The sequence below is a fragment of the Artibeus jamaicensis genome, unplaced genomic scaffold (assembly GCF_021234435.1).
Source record: "Artibeus jamaicensis isolate MK-2021 breed Jamaican fruit bat unplaced genomic scaffold, CSHL_Jam_final contig_685, whole genome shotgun sequence".
NCBI lineage: Eukaryota > Metazoa > Chordata > Mammalia > Chiroptera > Phyllostomidae > Artibeus > Artibeus jamaicensis.
In genome coordinates this window covers 1,311,575-1,329,268 of record NW_026521924.1, presented here as the reverse complement: position 1 = coordinate 1,329,268, position 17,694 = coordinate 1,311,575, and the positions used below count along the sequence as shown (strand labels likewise).

General features: G+C 37.0%; 1 protein-coding gene across 1 annotated transcript in view; it reads left to right on the top strand.

Annotated features, from left to right (window-relative positions):
- MACROD2 (mono-ADP ribosylhydrolase 2) overlaps window positions 1–17,694 on the top strand; it is a 2,162,759-nt gene that overhangs the window by 1,503,469 nt on the left and 641,596 nt on the right. Inside the window, exon 7 of the mRNA XM_053671340.1 lies at window positions 10,822–10,852. Coding sequence (XP_053527315.1) covers window positions 10,822–10,852 — 31 coding nt within the window. The remainder of the gene's footprint in view (window positions 1–10,821; window positions 10,853–17,694) is intronic.

Sequence of the window (17,694 nt, the reverse complement as noted above, 5' to 3'; positions counted from 1 at the left end):
CAGTTCCCCTGAACTGAATAGAGAAGTGGTTCCAAAGCATTAATCTTCAGTTATACTGTTACACCAATCTTTCATTTAATGGCAAGGTTTTTACTGTTATGATCTGGTGGCTAGTGCCAGAAAGGTTTCATGCTGTGTTACGCTGAAAAAGAATTCTCACTTCTGACCAGTCCTTTCTCAAGGACTGAGAATGCTCAGGATGGACTGCCTCCTCTCTTCAACTATCTCCTTCTCCCTTGACTTCACTCTCTTCTGCGGTGAGAGTGCTTAGAATTTTCAGTCAGAAGATTGGGGTTTTTGTCTGAGCTGTTCCTCGTAGCCACTGTGTGACTCTGGGGAGATTACTCACTCCATCTGGGGACAGTAATAATAATGCCTCCTCTCAGTCTTGTGTGTTTTTATGAGAGACAGCAAAGCCCATGTGAAAAATGTCCTGGAAGCTTTAGGGTTTATTAGGTGGACTCTTTATTCCTGTTGTTTTTTTTTAAGACACAAGTGGAGAAGAACCCGAGAGCCAAAGCTTCTGGACACCCAGGTGTCCTGTCAGTTTCCATGGTCTTTCAGTAGATATTATGGAATGCGTATTTTCTCTCTCCTTTCTAAAGCTGTTCAGTTTGTTAGCAGATTATTAGTGAAGCTTGCAAGAACATTTCAGAAACAGGTTGGCTAAGAAGTTGTTGAGTTGATGTACTGTAATGCCCACCTCAAAAATGGAGAAAATATCACCTGACCACCCAAGAGTGTCAAGGCTTTTAGGGTGTTCCCCTAAAAGACCATCTATGTTTCTCATTGTGTGGTTATGGTTATTTGTCATTAATGGTTTCTCGTACATATTTTCTCTGGAAGCCAAACCTTCATCTTCCTAATTAAGAAAACTATGAAGAAACCACTTATTATTAAGGAAGCCAGGGCATGACTCAAAACCAGGAGTAGATAATAACTCCATTCAGATTTGTTTAACAAATGTTTGCATGGCACGCCTTCTTTGTGCGGCCTTGCACTCAGCATAGAGGACATACAGTCCCAGGGCCGTCTCCTCCTCCCCGCATGGTAACTCTCTGAGTTTCTTCCCAGTTCTTCTCCTTAGCAGTCCCGCACTGGTTTCCAGTCAGATCTTCGTTGCTCTGGTTTCCCGTGGTCTTGAGCATGCTTTTCTTCCTTTTTGTGGCTTTATAAGGGTATAGCTGCTTCTCCTTCTCCCTGCTACCAACACTGACTGGACATGATCATGTCGTCTATTTTCTCCAAGGTTCATCCTGGGTTTATTTTACTTTAAAAGTTCAACTGCCAGCCACTTCAAGGTTAATAACAATAACAAATATCTTGATTAATTCCCCCAAAACTGACTTTGAGGTGAGGATTTGGTGAAACAGAACTTACCAGGAAAATTCCAGGAAAAAAGTGGGTGAAATGTGAGGAAATGAGACTGGAAGGGAAGGGGGCATATCAAGCCAAATCTCAGGGGACAGAAAAAATCCAGTGGTGATTGATCATCAAAGGGTGAAGATCACCCCTCAGAATAGTCCCCACCAGGACAAAGATTCCTGGGTATTGACACCTTCCCACATCCTGCCTCTCCTCACTGGTTAAGAGTGCCCTGGCAGGATTTGATTCCCAGACTCCTTGCTCTTTGAGCGCACCTGCAAAGCAGGTTCCAGCAACCTAAGGGCAGCCCTGCAATAGTAGTTGTGTAGGGGGTACATCATGGACAGGGGCATATGGGAACGATAAAGGACAAGGTCCCTTACGGCCATGCTGAGGAAAGCTCCAGGGTCTATACATCCTCCAGAGATCCATCCCCACCTTGCGCTCTTTCAGGCAGTTCTCTATTCCCTCAGTTCTCTGTGTACAGGGCTCTTCTTTGTCATTTCAGCCCCTCCATTAGCCAGCAATGCCCCTCCCTGCAATCATAGTTAGACCTTGGCATTAGCTATGAGCTGTGAAGCTTTTAGTCTTAAGTAGGTAATTTACTTCCCAGGGGATCTGAAATGATTGACTGCTGTCTTCATTTTCCCCAGGCTCTGGAGAGGAAAAGGTTACCTAAGGGCATCCCCTCATGCTCCCTGGCCCTCAGTGCCAGGGATACAAAGTGTGCATAATACACGTACTTAAGTCAGAGGAAGGTGGGGAAGGGATACTTATAAAATTGGATGTGATTAAGGTTATTGAAAAGTCATAATTTTAGGGACATTTCATTTCAGTATGAGCTTTATTTTTTTTTCTTTTTCCAGCCCCCCCCTCCCCACCTCCCTCCCATCCCCCCCACAGTCCTCATTCCTGTGTCTTTCATACTTGTTCTTCAAAATCCCTCCCCGTTTTTCCCCTTAAATTCCCTTCCCTCTCCCAGTATGAGCTTTATGTTGCACAACTAGTTTGATATAATATGAGAAAGGGTTTTTTTATGTGTTTGTTTTTTTTAACCTTTGCTTCTTCCCTTTGCTTCTCTGTAAAGTGAGTTTACAGATGTAGACATTTTGGAACAGAATACACACTCATTTGGGTTCAGTAGGTTTATGGTGACCTGTTCTCATTTTCACATATGTATAGTTTATAGTAGAACATTCCTACTAGTCACACGAGCAAGATTCAGTAAAAGGCAAGTTTCTCCCTTTGCTGGTTTTGCATTTAACATCTAATAAATTCACTTTGGAACTAATCCAGCTGTCTTCTTGAAAAATATAAAGTTTAGAAAAGGACTGCTACTATTCATGGCTATATAATAGTTTTTTAAGTTTTTTTATGCTGCATGGAGTTGTAGTTATAATCATGAAAGCAGCTGGCAATAAATGACTTTATGACAGCTATTTCCAAGGCATAATGAAGAAAACAAAAACAAAGTTATTGCCTATAATTATGGTGCCTGGGTGAGCTTGCACAGTGCATTCCAAACACTTCACTGGCCACTTACATGTGATCTCATTCACAGTCTCCTTTACATGACCTTGACCTTCAGGTTATTTAGCTTTGGAAATGAGAGGTGCACTAGAAAATGCAAATGAGTATTTTGCATTTTCCAGTGTGATTTGTTAAGGAGACAATATTCTTTTGATCTCTTCACCCATGGAATGAGAGTGGAATTACTAGTTTTTCTCTGCTGTCGAAGAGATTTTTACATTGAAAAAATTAGAGGAAGGGTAAACATTTTGTCAGTATTTTCAAACTTTTAAATGTACTTTTTTTTAACCCAATGCTTAAACAAGTTAATTTTATTTCTAGGAATTGATCCTAACAGAATATGATAAGTACATGAGGGCACAGTCAAAAATGCTTGTTTCAGGGTTATTTGCTATAGAAAATTTTACAAACAACCTGCATGTTCATCAGTGTGGCAATAGTTAAATAAACATAGTGTAACCATTCCATAGAATAGTATATAAACATTAGGAACATGAGATAGTTCAATGTATACTGGCATAGAAAAGCTTCAAGATCTAGTACATGAAAAAAGCTAGTCTTAGAGCATAAAACACAATGTACATTCCAGTTTGCATAGGAAAAGGTATATTTGACTATGTCTGCATGTACCATATCGTTTAATTGTTAATCATTTAATTTATCAGATATTGATTGAGATTCAGGCCCCATTCCAGGTGCATGTGATACAACATTAAGACAATGGTCTCCCAGAGAGTTGTGTTTGCGTGTGGGTGAGGGGAACTGAAACTGAGGAGACAATGCACAAGCAAACGACTGTGTTTGCCTTGGGAGAGGAGTCCTCAATGGATGTTGCACAGCCTAAGGGAACAGAGAGTGATTTAGCTGGAGGCCAGAGAGAGCCTCTTTAAAGAGGTGATACTTGGTCAGAGATCTGAAAGGAAGTATGCCAGGCAGAGGGGACAGCAAGTCCAAGCAGGGATTTGGAACAGGATTTAATTTCTGTGTTTGAAGAACAAAAGGAGGTCAGTGTGACAGGGACTCTGTGAGCCAAAGGAGAAAGGGAAGGAAAGGAGGGCAGAAAGGAAGCCAGATTACTGGGATTTGGGAAGCCATGTTTGTGACTTGCATTTTATTAAAGTGTGATGAGAAGTGACTAGGTGATTGAGATCAATAAAAAAGGCACAATGTTTCTCAGCCTTTGCAATGTGAGTGCATGGAATGGTCTGATGATCACCATGCTATTGACCATGACCGCTTGGGAGGAGGGTATTCCAGTTAAATCAGAGGAAGGGGAGGCATGGCTACAGGAGAAAGTTATCACTGCTGTCTGCCTCCACCTGTCTTGCCGGGCCTTTTGAGAGTGTGTGCATATCTTGTAGTATAATTAAGAAGTATTAAAGGCAAAAATGGAATCAATCATTCTTACATAAAATAGCAACTAAATTCTCTAGTTAGCATTTCTTTCTGTAACTCTGACTGAGTTAGCTTTCTTAGCTTTGTTTGTATTCATGTTTATAAAAAGGGGGCGATATATTCCTTATCACAGGGCTGTCCGTGAAAATGAACCAGAGGATTTACACAGAGCTCTAGCCCCAGTGCTCCTCACAGTGTGGTCATTCAAGAGCAACAGCATTGCTGTTGCCACACTGCCACCTCCCACTTCCAAACACTAGGAGGAATTCAGGATGCTGTAATGTTGCCTGTGTCTGTGTGCCCTTTATTCGGTACTATCATCAAGGATAACAGGATGTTTTATAATGTCGTAGAATCTAATAGCCATCTGGTCAAACTCTGTTCCTTTATAGATGGGGAAACTGAGGGGCCGAAGGGAATATGCTGTTGGCTGTCAGGTTTACAGCTAGTGAGTGACCCTGGCCTCTTGCCTTCTAATTCAATAGCTTTTTAAAATTCAATGCTATTTTTAATTAGTTTTTAAAATTTTATGTTATTTACTGTATCAATATTTCTTTAACTTTAAGCATTCATATTTTACCTTATAATGTGATAATTACCTGATATTTTAAGACTCTAAGTATTTTTATTTTCAAAAGAAACTATATTGTCACCCTAAGTGGAAAACTATTATCCCTTGTTATAATACATTATAATAACTAATAGTTTTAGCAAATTTACATGATCACTTATAGTAATGCTGTGCAACAAACAACTCCTACACTTAGTGACATAAAATAATAAGCATGTCTTCCTTGCCTGCATGCCAGTGTGTTGGTTGGGGCACAGATGACCCAAGGCTGAGTTCAGTTGATCTGTTCCACTTGTCTCAGCATTTCTAGACCAGCTGCTACATGAAGTGTATTCTTCTCCCGGTTTCCCTCCAAAGGCAAGAGTACAAAATATAAGTCTAAATGTCATGACTGCTATTATCTTATTGGCAAAACCAAGTCATATCCATCATCAGTGGAACAAAGAAAATGCATCCTCTCCTATTGGAAGAACTCCAGTAACACATAATAAAGGCTATAGTAGAAAGAATGGAGACTTGAGAAAAATGATGGAGTATAATAAAATAGCATGTATGTATTACACTAAAATGGACATTGCCCATCTATTTACCACCTCAAACATGTCTTGCATACTCTTAGAGTTAGTCATATATCACAGTTTGAGAAATACTCAATTATTCTGGATTCTGGATAAGGGGACTATAGGACAGACCACTTAGCTGATAACCAAACATCTAAAGACAAAGAATGGTACCCTAAATCTTACTTATGCACCTTTGCTCATATTCTAACTTCTTTGAAAGCAGGATGCCTCTCATAAACTGTGATGATTTACAGTGAAGTATAGTGGTGATGAGGTTTCACTGGTTGTCATTCCTGGTAGATCGGAGAGCTGCAACCCTCTGACTTTCAAAAAGAACTTATTAGGGGCCACTTGAGGAGGAGGCGTGTGTGGGTGCTGTCTGAAAAAACTTCAGTAGCAATGAAGAAGTCAGCTTCACAGCTTTAGGGAGAGTGTTATGTTAGGGGCTTGGAAGAAAAGTTCAGAGCCCATAGTGAAGCACTCATGAAGCACTGGATCAACACCACCACTCCTGAGAGCTCAAGCATGAAACTCTGGAAAACTTATATCAATGATTCTGTTTTGAAAAGTGATTCAGAAGCCCTGGACTTTGAATATAAAAAACTTTTAGAAAAAGTTAATTAATTTATCTCCTTTTAATCTATACTCTAGAACAAGATGTGACTTAAGAAATGATCTAAATAAGTCCAAAATAGCATATTCAATAAGTACACATTATAAATCTTAAAGCATAAGAAAACACTTGTTATATTTAACTGACAGAGCTTTCTCTTTCTTAGTGGTAGACAAAACTCAACAAAATAATGTTTTTTTGCAACCAGCTTCTTCAATTCAGCAAAACATGATATATAATTAAAAGCATTTACATGGAAGGTGTGTAGATAGCATGCCTTTGTTTGCAACTAATGGAAAATCTGAGTAAAACTGATTAAACGATAAGAAAAGTGTTGAATCAGCCATAGAGAGATTACAGAAGTTGGGAGCACTTTACAGTTAGTTTAAGATAGCAGCTCAGTGATTCAGAATCCTCTATCTCTCTGTTCTTGTATGGAGAATGTGCACTGTTTATTTAAGTCAGTCAACACCTTCCAATGAAGTCGAAGATGGAGGCAGACCTATTCAGATCACAAGTCTTCTGCATAAACAATAAATCAATGCAGAGCAAGAAATTGCCACTTTGCATGAATGTATGAAACATGAGTCAAGGGTCAAGCAAAAGCAAGTGACCATTATGATGTTGCGTAGTCTTGGTTTTGAGATCCTGTTAGTGTCAAGAAAAAAAAGGTGAAAAAATGTTTCCTTCCTTTCCCTCAAATTATTGAAATGGGATAAGTGGAGGCAGACATTAAAGAAGATGAGAGACATAGTTTACAGACTTAAGGATTTGTGTTTTTACAAATCTACTTGGAATGCTCATGCTGGAATAAGGAAGTATTTTCCCAATCCATAATTTCACAAAATGAAAATTGTCTCTCACTCTCCAAATCAAAAGATTATTTCTCCCCCAAGAGAGCAAGTGCATGATGATTTGAGGGGAAAAATAAACTGGCTAAAAGTCAAGTGCTATGAAGCAAGTTTCTGATGGCTATATATGATCATCTCTGATTAGCACAGGAACTTCTTGCTCCTGAGTTTTGCTGGAAAGAGAATCTGGAGCCTTATAAATTAGGCTGGTGATGTCATTCCCCAAGCTCTACAGGTGACTGCTGAGTTATGTGAACTTACAACAAACCAGGCTAATTGGTCTGAGTTTTGGTACAAGCTACCATTTTTTCCATAGGAGAGGAGTTTTTTTGGGGAGGTGTCTATGTTAAACATATCTTTGAAATAAAGAAATCCCATGCTACCCATTTCTTGTGGCTCCATCAGAAATTTATTATGGCAAAGAGCACAGACTATGTGCTGTAAAATCCTTTAGCTGAGCTCACTTGCTCACTTTTTTTTCCTCCTCATTCTTTCTCTTTTTGTCTCTTTCTCTCTTAAGCAATAACAAATGATTAATGGAGGAGATGTAGTTTGGATGAATTATATGCAAATTGTTTTATATAAAATAATTTTCTATGATATTGTATTTCCATCTCTGCTTTATTATTGCATTTTTGTTTGAATCAATGCAATAATATCACCAAAGTCATTCTCTGTTACATGTCTGTTTGCCTTCACATTCAAGGCAACAATGTCATTTTCAGATGAAGCTATTTGTCCTTTAAAACAGACAAGGCAGTTGGTATATTCAGACTCAATTATTAAGTTGCATGATTGATTCCAAGATAGAGCTGGGAGCTGACACAAATGAAATTTGCCATTAACTATTCAGTATGTCCTCTCTTTTGCTAGATCTGATGAGAGAATGATTCATATGAATGAGCCTGACAGGGAAGCAGAAGAGAATTAACTCAAGTTAGTTCCCCATGAAGCAGATTGTGAGACAGAGTTCAGGATGCAGGGTGTTTATGAAGGTGTGCCCTCGGGATCAGTACCTGGAAAAGAGAGGGAAAGAGGGGAAGAAAGCTGGTAGGGACTATCAGTGTTGCACTGAATTGAGCCAAGATGAGCCAAGGCCTTTATATTCTGCACTGATTGATTATTGGAAATGGACTGCCTTGGGAAGGGGCATGACATTGAGTGAGGTGGCTCTTTGCATCTTAGACAATGATTGGCAACCTCTGATAGCACTGCTGCAGTATAGGTCCTAGATTAGAGGGTAGTGGTCCTCAATAAGGGGTGATTTTGCCCTTTAGGGGATATTTAACAATGTCTGGATATATACTTTGATTGTCATGAAGGGCTCATGCTACTGGCATTGAGTGGATAGAGTCAGGGGCTGCTGCTAGACATCTCAAAATGCACCAGACAGCTGCCAACAAAAAAGAATTGTCAGATCCAAATTGTCAATAGTGCCAAGGATAGGAAGCCTTGCTCTAGGGCAAGTTTCCCCTTGAAGTGGAGTCTTATGGGCTTTACAGTACTCACTGTAGGAATCAGCATTCATTGAGATTTCACTACTTGTCAGACAGAATACTCTCTGTGTTGCTTACTCCTCTGAATTTTCCCATAGACCCCTTGAGGCCAGTCTCATAAGCATGGACTGGAAAGATGTCCAGGTGAGAATTAAAGTGGACTTGCATATTTAAAACATTGTGGTATCTTCTAACATTTAATTGATTGTTCCATGCAGCTATTTTCAAACCTTTGTCTTCTTCTACTGCAATCACAAAATGTACAATATTTGTGCTTTCACTTCCCTCTCATGAAATATCTACAGCATGAGCTCCAAAATTCATATCTCCCTGACTCATTTAAAGGACACAGTAAAACATGAGTGAGCAGAGCATACATTACATTTCAATGTATTTTTAGATTATTTATTTATTTATTTTTAGAGAAAGAAGAAGAGAGGGAGAAAGAAAGAGCAAGAGAGAGAGAGAGAAACATCAATGTGCGATCCTTTCTCATTTGCCCCCAACTGGGAACCTGGATATTTTAATGTATTTTTAAGTAGGCCATTCCTGTACTCTGGGCCCTTATTGTTAGTAACAATTTATTTATGGTAGCTTGAAGTTGATTTCATACAGAGAGAAAGACTTGGTGATAATCCAGGTGAATGTACAGTTCCTGTACAGGAACTCCAATATTTTCAGAAGAATTCATTTCATACTCTCACTTCATGGTTTTGTATTATTGGATGGATTGAGTCATTCAAGAACACATTTCACATCTTATTGGCACCTCAAGAACTCAAGGAATCAAAGACAGAACTTATTAATTCATTATGAAATAGTTGTAATTTATTTCAGGAACTAATACTCTTAATAGAAACATGAACAAGTACTAGTAAAGAAAGAGGAAAAAGTCTATCATTTTGCACACGTATAAGTGAATTTAAAAGAGTTGATTATTATTCTCTAAAATAAGATCACATACACTGTGTGTGACTCTTTAAATGAGATATTCACATAAAGGGAATAAGCACAAAGTCTATAAAAACATTAAGGAAAATAAAATATAGTACATATTCAACCCCCAAACTATTTAAAAAGCAGATGTTTTATTATTATTGAGCTCAATAGTAATAGTACTTATTATAGTCAATGGCAAGTGGAGGTTTTAGATTCTGTAGGGCAGTATCAGTCACTTTTAAAAATTTGTTATTAATTCCCATGGCACATTTTTATATGGTGAATGTTATCATCTTTAATTTCAATGGAAAACTACAAAGACCAGAAGGATGAAAAGAACTTATTAACTTTATACAAAGATACGTTGACAGAAGACACTGCCATGCTCAGATCACTTTCTACTGTTAGAAAATCTAATTAAGAATTACCTATATATTTACATATGTTCATTTACTCTTTCAATCTAATTCTTTAAACATTGCTAAGTAAAATATGGTGTCTTAGTCAGTTTGGACTGCTATAAAAATTTGCCATAGACAGGGTGGCTTAAATAAGACAAATTCATTTCTCATAGTTCTGGAAACTGTGAAGTCCAAGATCAAGATGCCAACAGATCTGTTATTTAGTGTAGGCCTACTTCCTGGTTTCCTTCCTCTCTTCATACCCTCTTGTGGTGGAAAGCTCTCTTTCTCTCATAAGAACATCAATCCCATCATAAGGCTCCATTCCTATGACCTAATCTGGGAGAACGTTGATCCATATTATATGGTATAGCAGTGGTGCGCCAGTAAATGTTTAAAAACTGACATAAAAATTAGTATGTGTGCATACAATTTTATTTTTTAATTTTACTGATAAAAAGAATGTGTATCACACAAATATAAGAATAAATTAAATATAATACTATTTATTATAAAGTTTATATAGTCAATTATTCTTACAGAACAATTTTATTAAATTTATCAAAATTTTGTATCCATTGCCAACCTATGGTTTCCATTGACCCTCAAGTATAGTCTAACATAAATGTTAATTGATATATTCAGATTTTAAGCCATCAGCATCACCTCACTCAATATGGAACTGGAGTAAGATGCTCATTCATAACACACCATTACATAGTATTTGTACCATATGCATAGGACAGACACAAGTAATCTCAAGAGCAGAGGTAATAATAGATGTGTCAAAGTAATTAGGAAGAGATGAGATGATTTCTGAGTATTTGTTTCACAAATAACATTTTATTACTGGTTTATGTAATTTAATTTCTTATTAATAACTATGTTTAACAATTGGTTCACAAGATTTCTGAAAGTGTGACAGTTGGCTCTTGTGAGCTGATATGAATACTGGCATGGAAAAGCTGGATTTCAGAGCTCTGAGTATATGTGCGGGCATCCCATTATCAGGCAAAATAGATGTTCAAATAAATAGTGTTGGAGTCAAGCAGAGTTATTCTTTAAAATTTATTGTTATTTTTGTGGTTTATTCACAGGCATTTCCCTGCATTTCAACAGGCATTTATGGTAAGTGATTTAGCTTTTGATATTATTTTTATTTCTTTATTTTGTCGTTAAAGGCAAGATTAACAGAAAAAATAAGATATTTTTCTGATGGATATAGATTGCTATGATTTAAAGAGACTCAAAACATATGCCAAATGCCAGTGAGAAATCTCAAGATGCTATTTAGATATTCTTCTGTGCTTTTAAATATTATATTAATACCATGTTTAATAGCTAGATACACTGTGGTTTAATGTCTTTTATTAAACTAAATTTTGCTCTGGAATGATTTGACTTCTGATAGTTTTTTTTAAATAAAATAAGACTTTTCTCTTAGATGATTCATACTGCATATAAAACCTAGTATTATCATTATTTTGTTGTGAATTACAAAAGATACATTAAAATACAAACACATGTATGTATCTGTATATTTACATTTTAAAAATCTGAAGAAGCGACTTAATAAAAACAAATAACTTTAAAAAACTGCAGAGAATGCTTTTGATATTGATGCATGGTTCTAAGTAGTGACTCCTTTTCTTACAGATGAAAGCAAATATTCTTATATTATTTGTTATCACTAGCCTAAAGCTCTTAAATATACTTCCACTTCAGTGACATTTACCTAATAATTTTTCTCAGGATGTTAGTAAATCTGTTTTAGAATATTAAGGTAAAATGGAGTTTATTTGTCATTGTAAAGTTTTCAGATCAAGCAAAAATAGATTGCAATCTTTCTGAGCTCAAATTCTCTCAGTGAGAGTCTTATCTAGAAAATCAAATATGAACACATGTAAAGAAACAGTTTAAGGTCATTACTATAAGGGAGGGATACCTAGTTTGATGAATCTCTCAGATTAAGGTAGGAAACTTAATTCTTTTTAATGTGGTATTTGTTTGGAAGGTTTTGTTGAGAATAACAAGGAAAATGTACACCTGAATAAAGTTAAATGGGGAAGAATTGGGTCATGCTATTTAGTAAATTAATGCATGCCCTTTTTCTCTTTGGATATCACTACAGACTGTGTTTGTGGAAGCATAATATGGAAGCTTCTCCACCATTATCTCTGTTATGGACATTGTGTCTGCCTCACAGTTAGAATTCTTAAATATTTGCTTATAGGAAACATTATGTGCATAGTTCTACCTGATCAAGAGCCAAAACCTTCATTTCACCTTGTGTTGTGTCAGATCAGACTCCATTGCAAAAATGGTTCTCATTTTGAGAATGTTCTCTCATGTCAATCTGGATATTCATTGACAAAAACAAGCAAAAATTCAGCTGCAGAAATAATATTATGCACATCATTTTCTATGTTTAATACCTTGTCATATTGTTGATGTCTGTTTCCTCACTGAGAATATTATGGTAATGTGCCAGAAATATCAAAAGGTGAATTGTGTATTATATACTTCAAAAAGAGAGAAACAGCAGAAAAAGAAAATAGAAGGGTAAAGAAAAATGAGAAGGGACAGTAAAATAAGAGACTTAAGAGAGGATAATAAGACATAAATAAACCTAAAGTGGCTCTTGTTTAATTTTAATCCCTGAGAGACGAGGATTTCTTCATTGGTTGCCCTCAATGGAGCTTGAGGCCTCAATTTATTGTTAGCTCCATGACATCCTGTTTTAGTAACTTTTAGATTACTTCAGTTCTCTTTAGTTTATGGACAATTCAGCATTTTGCAACTTGAAAATTATTTCCTGTGTTCCTTGTGAAGTTATAGCTTTCAGATCCATCCTGATTTTCTCCTAGTAGCCACATGTTGTAAAACAGTTGTTTTCTTGCTCTTAATCTGAAACTCTGCTTTATCTCCTTCATTATTCATATTGATTTTACTTTTATTTTTATTTATTGAGATTTTAAATAATACTTTATTTAAATAATGTAGTCTATTGTATAAACAGGGTGGGGCAAATGTAGATTTACAGTTGTTTATATAGAAAATATAATAATTATTAAATCATAATGTAAGAATAAACTCTGTGTTTTATGTACTCAGAACTGTAAACCTAATATGTAGCACATCTGCTTTGTCCAATCTTCATAGACTTGTACTCCTGATATTATATGGTCTTATTAACCATTGTCACCCCAATAAATTTAATTAAAAAAAACTAAAAAGAGTAAGCTGCAGATAAAATAATTTTTAAAAGCAAGTAAACAAAATTCCCAACACTTTGTAAATTATGCTAGAATGGATTAGGGGCAAATATTCAGAACAGTCTCCTGGTTCTAGTCCTTCTTACTCTATACTCTAAACCTTACTAGATTAATTTTCTAAATTACCATTTGGAGCATGTTTCCCATCTGCTCAGAAGAATTTGATCATATTCAATTACTTTCAGGTTAATGTCCACTCCTTCTAGACCAAGCAATAGGCATCTCTCTAAACCAGTTATTTCAAAATTTGTGAAGATGAGAAAAAAGTTCTCTTCTTAAGGATGAGGATTGATGTGCCCAAAATTTTATATGTACCTTTGCATTTGCATTTTCAAAAGGGGCATTTAGTTTTAGCACTTCCTATGGTTATTTTACCACAGAAATTATTGCTCCCTTAACCTTTATCAGGACTAGTGTATCCTTCAGAATATAGTTTGAGATTGTATCTTGGCATCCACCCATTATGGACACACCTTCTGTTATCCACAAATAAGCTGATGGATTACAGAACATGGCATGTACCATCCCAAGTCCAACTTTGTGTCCCTTCCTTATCTTACACACACACATGCACCAAATTTACATACACCATCACCACCACTGCTTTACCCCAATCTGTACCCTGATCCACAAATGAAAACACATCATCCATACTTATACATGTTGAAGCTTAATATCTGAGAAGTCTTCCACTTATATCTTTTGAAATCTTTCAGCATTTGCAATCCAGACAAGTAACAACTGCTTCCTCATATTGTTCCATAGAATTTGGTTCATATACCCCGTGTTTGTAGCCACTTTGGAATTCTTTAATGAGCAGGGATTCACTTGTGCATATTCTGTATGCACTCAGTGCCTAGGATTGTGTCTCTAGCAGGAGCTCACATAGTATTTGCTGTTTTAGGACAATGATAATGATTATAACCAAAATTGCTGCCAAACTAAGATACAAAAAAGGAATTATAAATTGGAAAAATAACATGTACAGAAAGCTACCATGTTAGTATTTCCTTAATGGGCAAAAAAATCTCTATTTTAGAAAAAACAAATGTGCTTCTTAAAAACATTCTCAAACTGAAAATGGTGTTTGTAGGCATGACAGTGTTCACCTTGACAAGGTTAGATGAAAACACAAGGACTAGTTCAGTTAGAGAGCCAAGGCAAATACAGCATTCAGCATCACTTAAGAAAATGGTATTGTTTGTTATGAATGGCCCACAGGGTGACAGGCAGTCAGGGAGGTACAGGTTGTCCTCAGGTCCCTCCCTTCTGACACACCCTCATGTTAGCCCACTTCCTCATCTGATGTATTTCTTAGATGCTATTTGCTTTGGATACACCTTCACTTTTAGATTTATGGCCCACAACCCAATGTAACTCTAATTCTACCATAACAAAAATTTGACTGTGGTGCAGTTATCTTTTGAAGGGGTCTATTCATTTAATTGCCAAGATGATCTCACGCCAGGGTAATTTCAACAGTATGCATTCCCATCTTATGGAAATTCAGAGGTCATCACCACATTCAAAGCATACCTGGAGGATCTGGGGCACCCCAGTATTTCGGGGGTTCCCAGGAACACAGCGGAAGCCAGTTTCTCTCCTCACCTTTCCCCCTTCCTCAGCTTTTTGAAGACAGGACCTGATGGCAACAAAGCCAGGTGCACTTTTCTGTAAGACACAGATTGAAGAATATCTGCCATGTGACTTCACCAGATTTAAGAGAGAAATACAAATACAAATTGAAGTTCCCCTAGAAGAGGAACCAGACTTTTCCACTCTGACGTTCAGCAACCACTATTGCTATTACAACGTAATGTTTCCAGGATGGTTCCACGGGGCATCAGACCGCCTGCTTACACTCAGGATGAAAAGACACATTTGGTAAAACACCAAAGAAAGGCCTCTGTTACTTTGTGAAAAATAGATCCAGATGAGGCTTAAAGGAGCTCAAAACTCCCAAATGCCTTTTAAAGACTTGAATTGGCCACTAAGCCAGTCTCAGAGGGTCAGATTTGAACTTCTCTGATGGACATTTCAGATCTTGTGTGTGTGTCTCTGCCCTTGGAGCTGGACTTGGACACTGTGGTGCTAATAAGTTTAACAAAAGAGGCTAGACATGATACATAGCAAAGGAATTTTTACAGAGAAGTGAACAGCAAAAATAATTTTACTCCCTTTTATGAGAGTCAATACAGTTAACGGAAATGAAGTCCAGGTGGAAAAGTATATCCCTTGAGTAATTGGGAAAATATTCTCTCTGGACAAAAAGAAAAATCTTGAATTTTGCTTTCCAGGAATAAGGTAGTGATTTTAGAGAAGAAAGAATTTCAGACATTGAGTTATTGGCTGGAAATTTGCAGAAAGAGTGTAACTCAGCTAAAGCAGCTTCCATATTTATTCATTATTTCTGTTATCAACACGGAAGGCCCATTTCCCTTAAATCACCTGTCTCCCTCTGCTCCCCAGCAAGTGCTGCCAGGACACAGTTTTCTAATTGGAACACTCATTTGCATTCAGGTTTGCTCTTCTGCTTCTAACTGATAAAAAGGAGACCAAAGCAATGTTTTGTTAACCTTATATCCACTCGACAAATATTTTTATCACTACATCTGTCTAAATTCACAGACATGCCTTGGAAAGAAACCAAGGCGTTCTCCAACGGCAAAGCTAAGGGCATGGCCTCTGTCAGCTTTAAATGCTGACAGATTTCAGAGGGTGTGACAACTATTGCCCTGCAATTCTGGGCTTGCTGGAAGAGTTACCTTGTATAATACATTTGGAAACCAGAGTAAAATTGACAAAAATGTGTGCCTCTCTCTTTCATCCCGCTGACAGCTCCCCCTCCTTCTCTCTTTCTTCTTTTCCTTTTGATATTTCCATTTGCTTTGAAAACTTCCTTTCAGGTGGTCTAATGACGACTCTTCTTTTTTTTTCTCATAAATTCTCTTTTTTGACATTTTATGCTTTTTGTCTTGGTCATGTTATTCCCACTATACAAAGCATTACTGTTCTTGGCAATCCCTGAGTTAATTGCTGGCCCTGAAAGCAAAGTAACTTATATCTCTTTGGGAAAATACAGTGCGAGGGCCAAAGCCATCTCAATTATATCACATTTGAATATTTTATCAGCTGATCCTTCTGAAGCACACATGCATGGCCTCCCCTATTGTCAACAAAGTGGTACATTCGTTACAAAAGATGAATTTACATGAATGCATCATAAAGTCCCACTGTCTATAGTTTACCTTACGATTTGCTCTTCATGTGCATTCTATGGGTTTGGGCAAAAGTATGATGACATGTATCCCTCATACAAAGTATTTTTCACCACCCCCAAACCCTCTGTCCTCTGCTGGTTCATCTCTCCCTGCCCCACTCCGTGCAAACACTGATCTTTTTATTGTATCTACAGATTGGACTTTCATAGAATGCCCTGTAGTTGGAATCATAGCCTTTTCAGACTGGCTTCTTTCACTTAGGAATATGTAGCTCAGGTTTTCCCATGTCTTTTTATGGGTTGATAACTCATTTCTTTTTAGCACTGAATAATATTCCATTGTCTAGATGTACTTTAGTTTATCCATTCACTTACCGATGGATGTCTTGGTTGCTTCCACATTTTGGCAATTATGAACAAAGCTGTTATAAATAGCCATGTGCAAGTTTCTGTGTGGAAATAAATTTTCAAAACCTTTCGGTACATACCATGAAGTAGAATTGCTGAATTGTATGGTAAGAATATATTTATTTCTGTAAGGAATTGCAGACTTTGTTCTAAAGTGCTATACTATTTTGCATTCCCACCAGCAATGGGTGAGAGTTCTTGTTCTTCCACACACTCCCCAGCATTTGTGTTACTAGTGTTCTGGAATTTGGCCATCCTAATAGTGCTGTTATGTAGAAGTTTATCATAATTCTTTCCACATAACGGAATTACATCAGACATATAAACTAGCTAGACCAAATTTCCAATCTTATGTGCAATTAGCTGGTCACAAGACTGATTCCTTTCCAAGAAAGGTAGGTTGAAGTAATGAGTGCTACTTTAAGTCCAAATACCATGAAATAAAGGTGTTTGTCCATCCTTTGTGTTTCTTTCACTGGAACCAGAAAAGGTAAAGATATAAGAGCAATGCCTTAAGGAAGGCAGAACAACTACTTAACATCATGTTAGATTCCTGGCTCCTGAAAGGACAGAGTGGAATAAGTTCTTCCATAAGCACAATGCTCACTTTGGAACTGTTATCATAGAAATAAGCATCTGTATTCACTAAGCCACTCTATTTTGAAGTCTCTTTGTTACAGCAGCTTAGCTTTACCTTAACTAATACAGTCTTTTCCAAATGCATTTCAAGATGCATTTTAAAAATAGACTCATTGACAAAGAAGGGATTGATATGAAAATCATTGTCCAAGAGAGCTAAAATACTCAACTTCCCTAAGAACTACCAAAATTATTTTTGAAGTCCCTTCTAAAGAGAGCTGACCTATGTTTATTCAACTTCGTCCTTTAGATTCATGTATAAGGAATAAGAAAATGGAAGGTCATTCAACACTGGATAAGAAAAATGAGAAAGTACAAGCAAATTAATTCACTGACCAAACCAAAATTGTAGTCAAGCCTTAGACCCCCCCCCAAACAACTGTCACTGCTCAGCCCCTCTCCCCTATCTTTAGACAAATAATAATTTA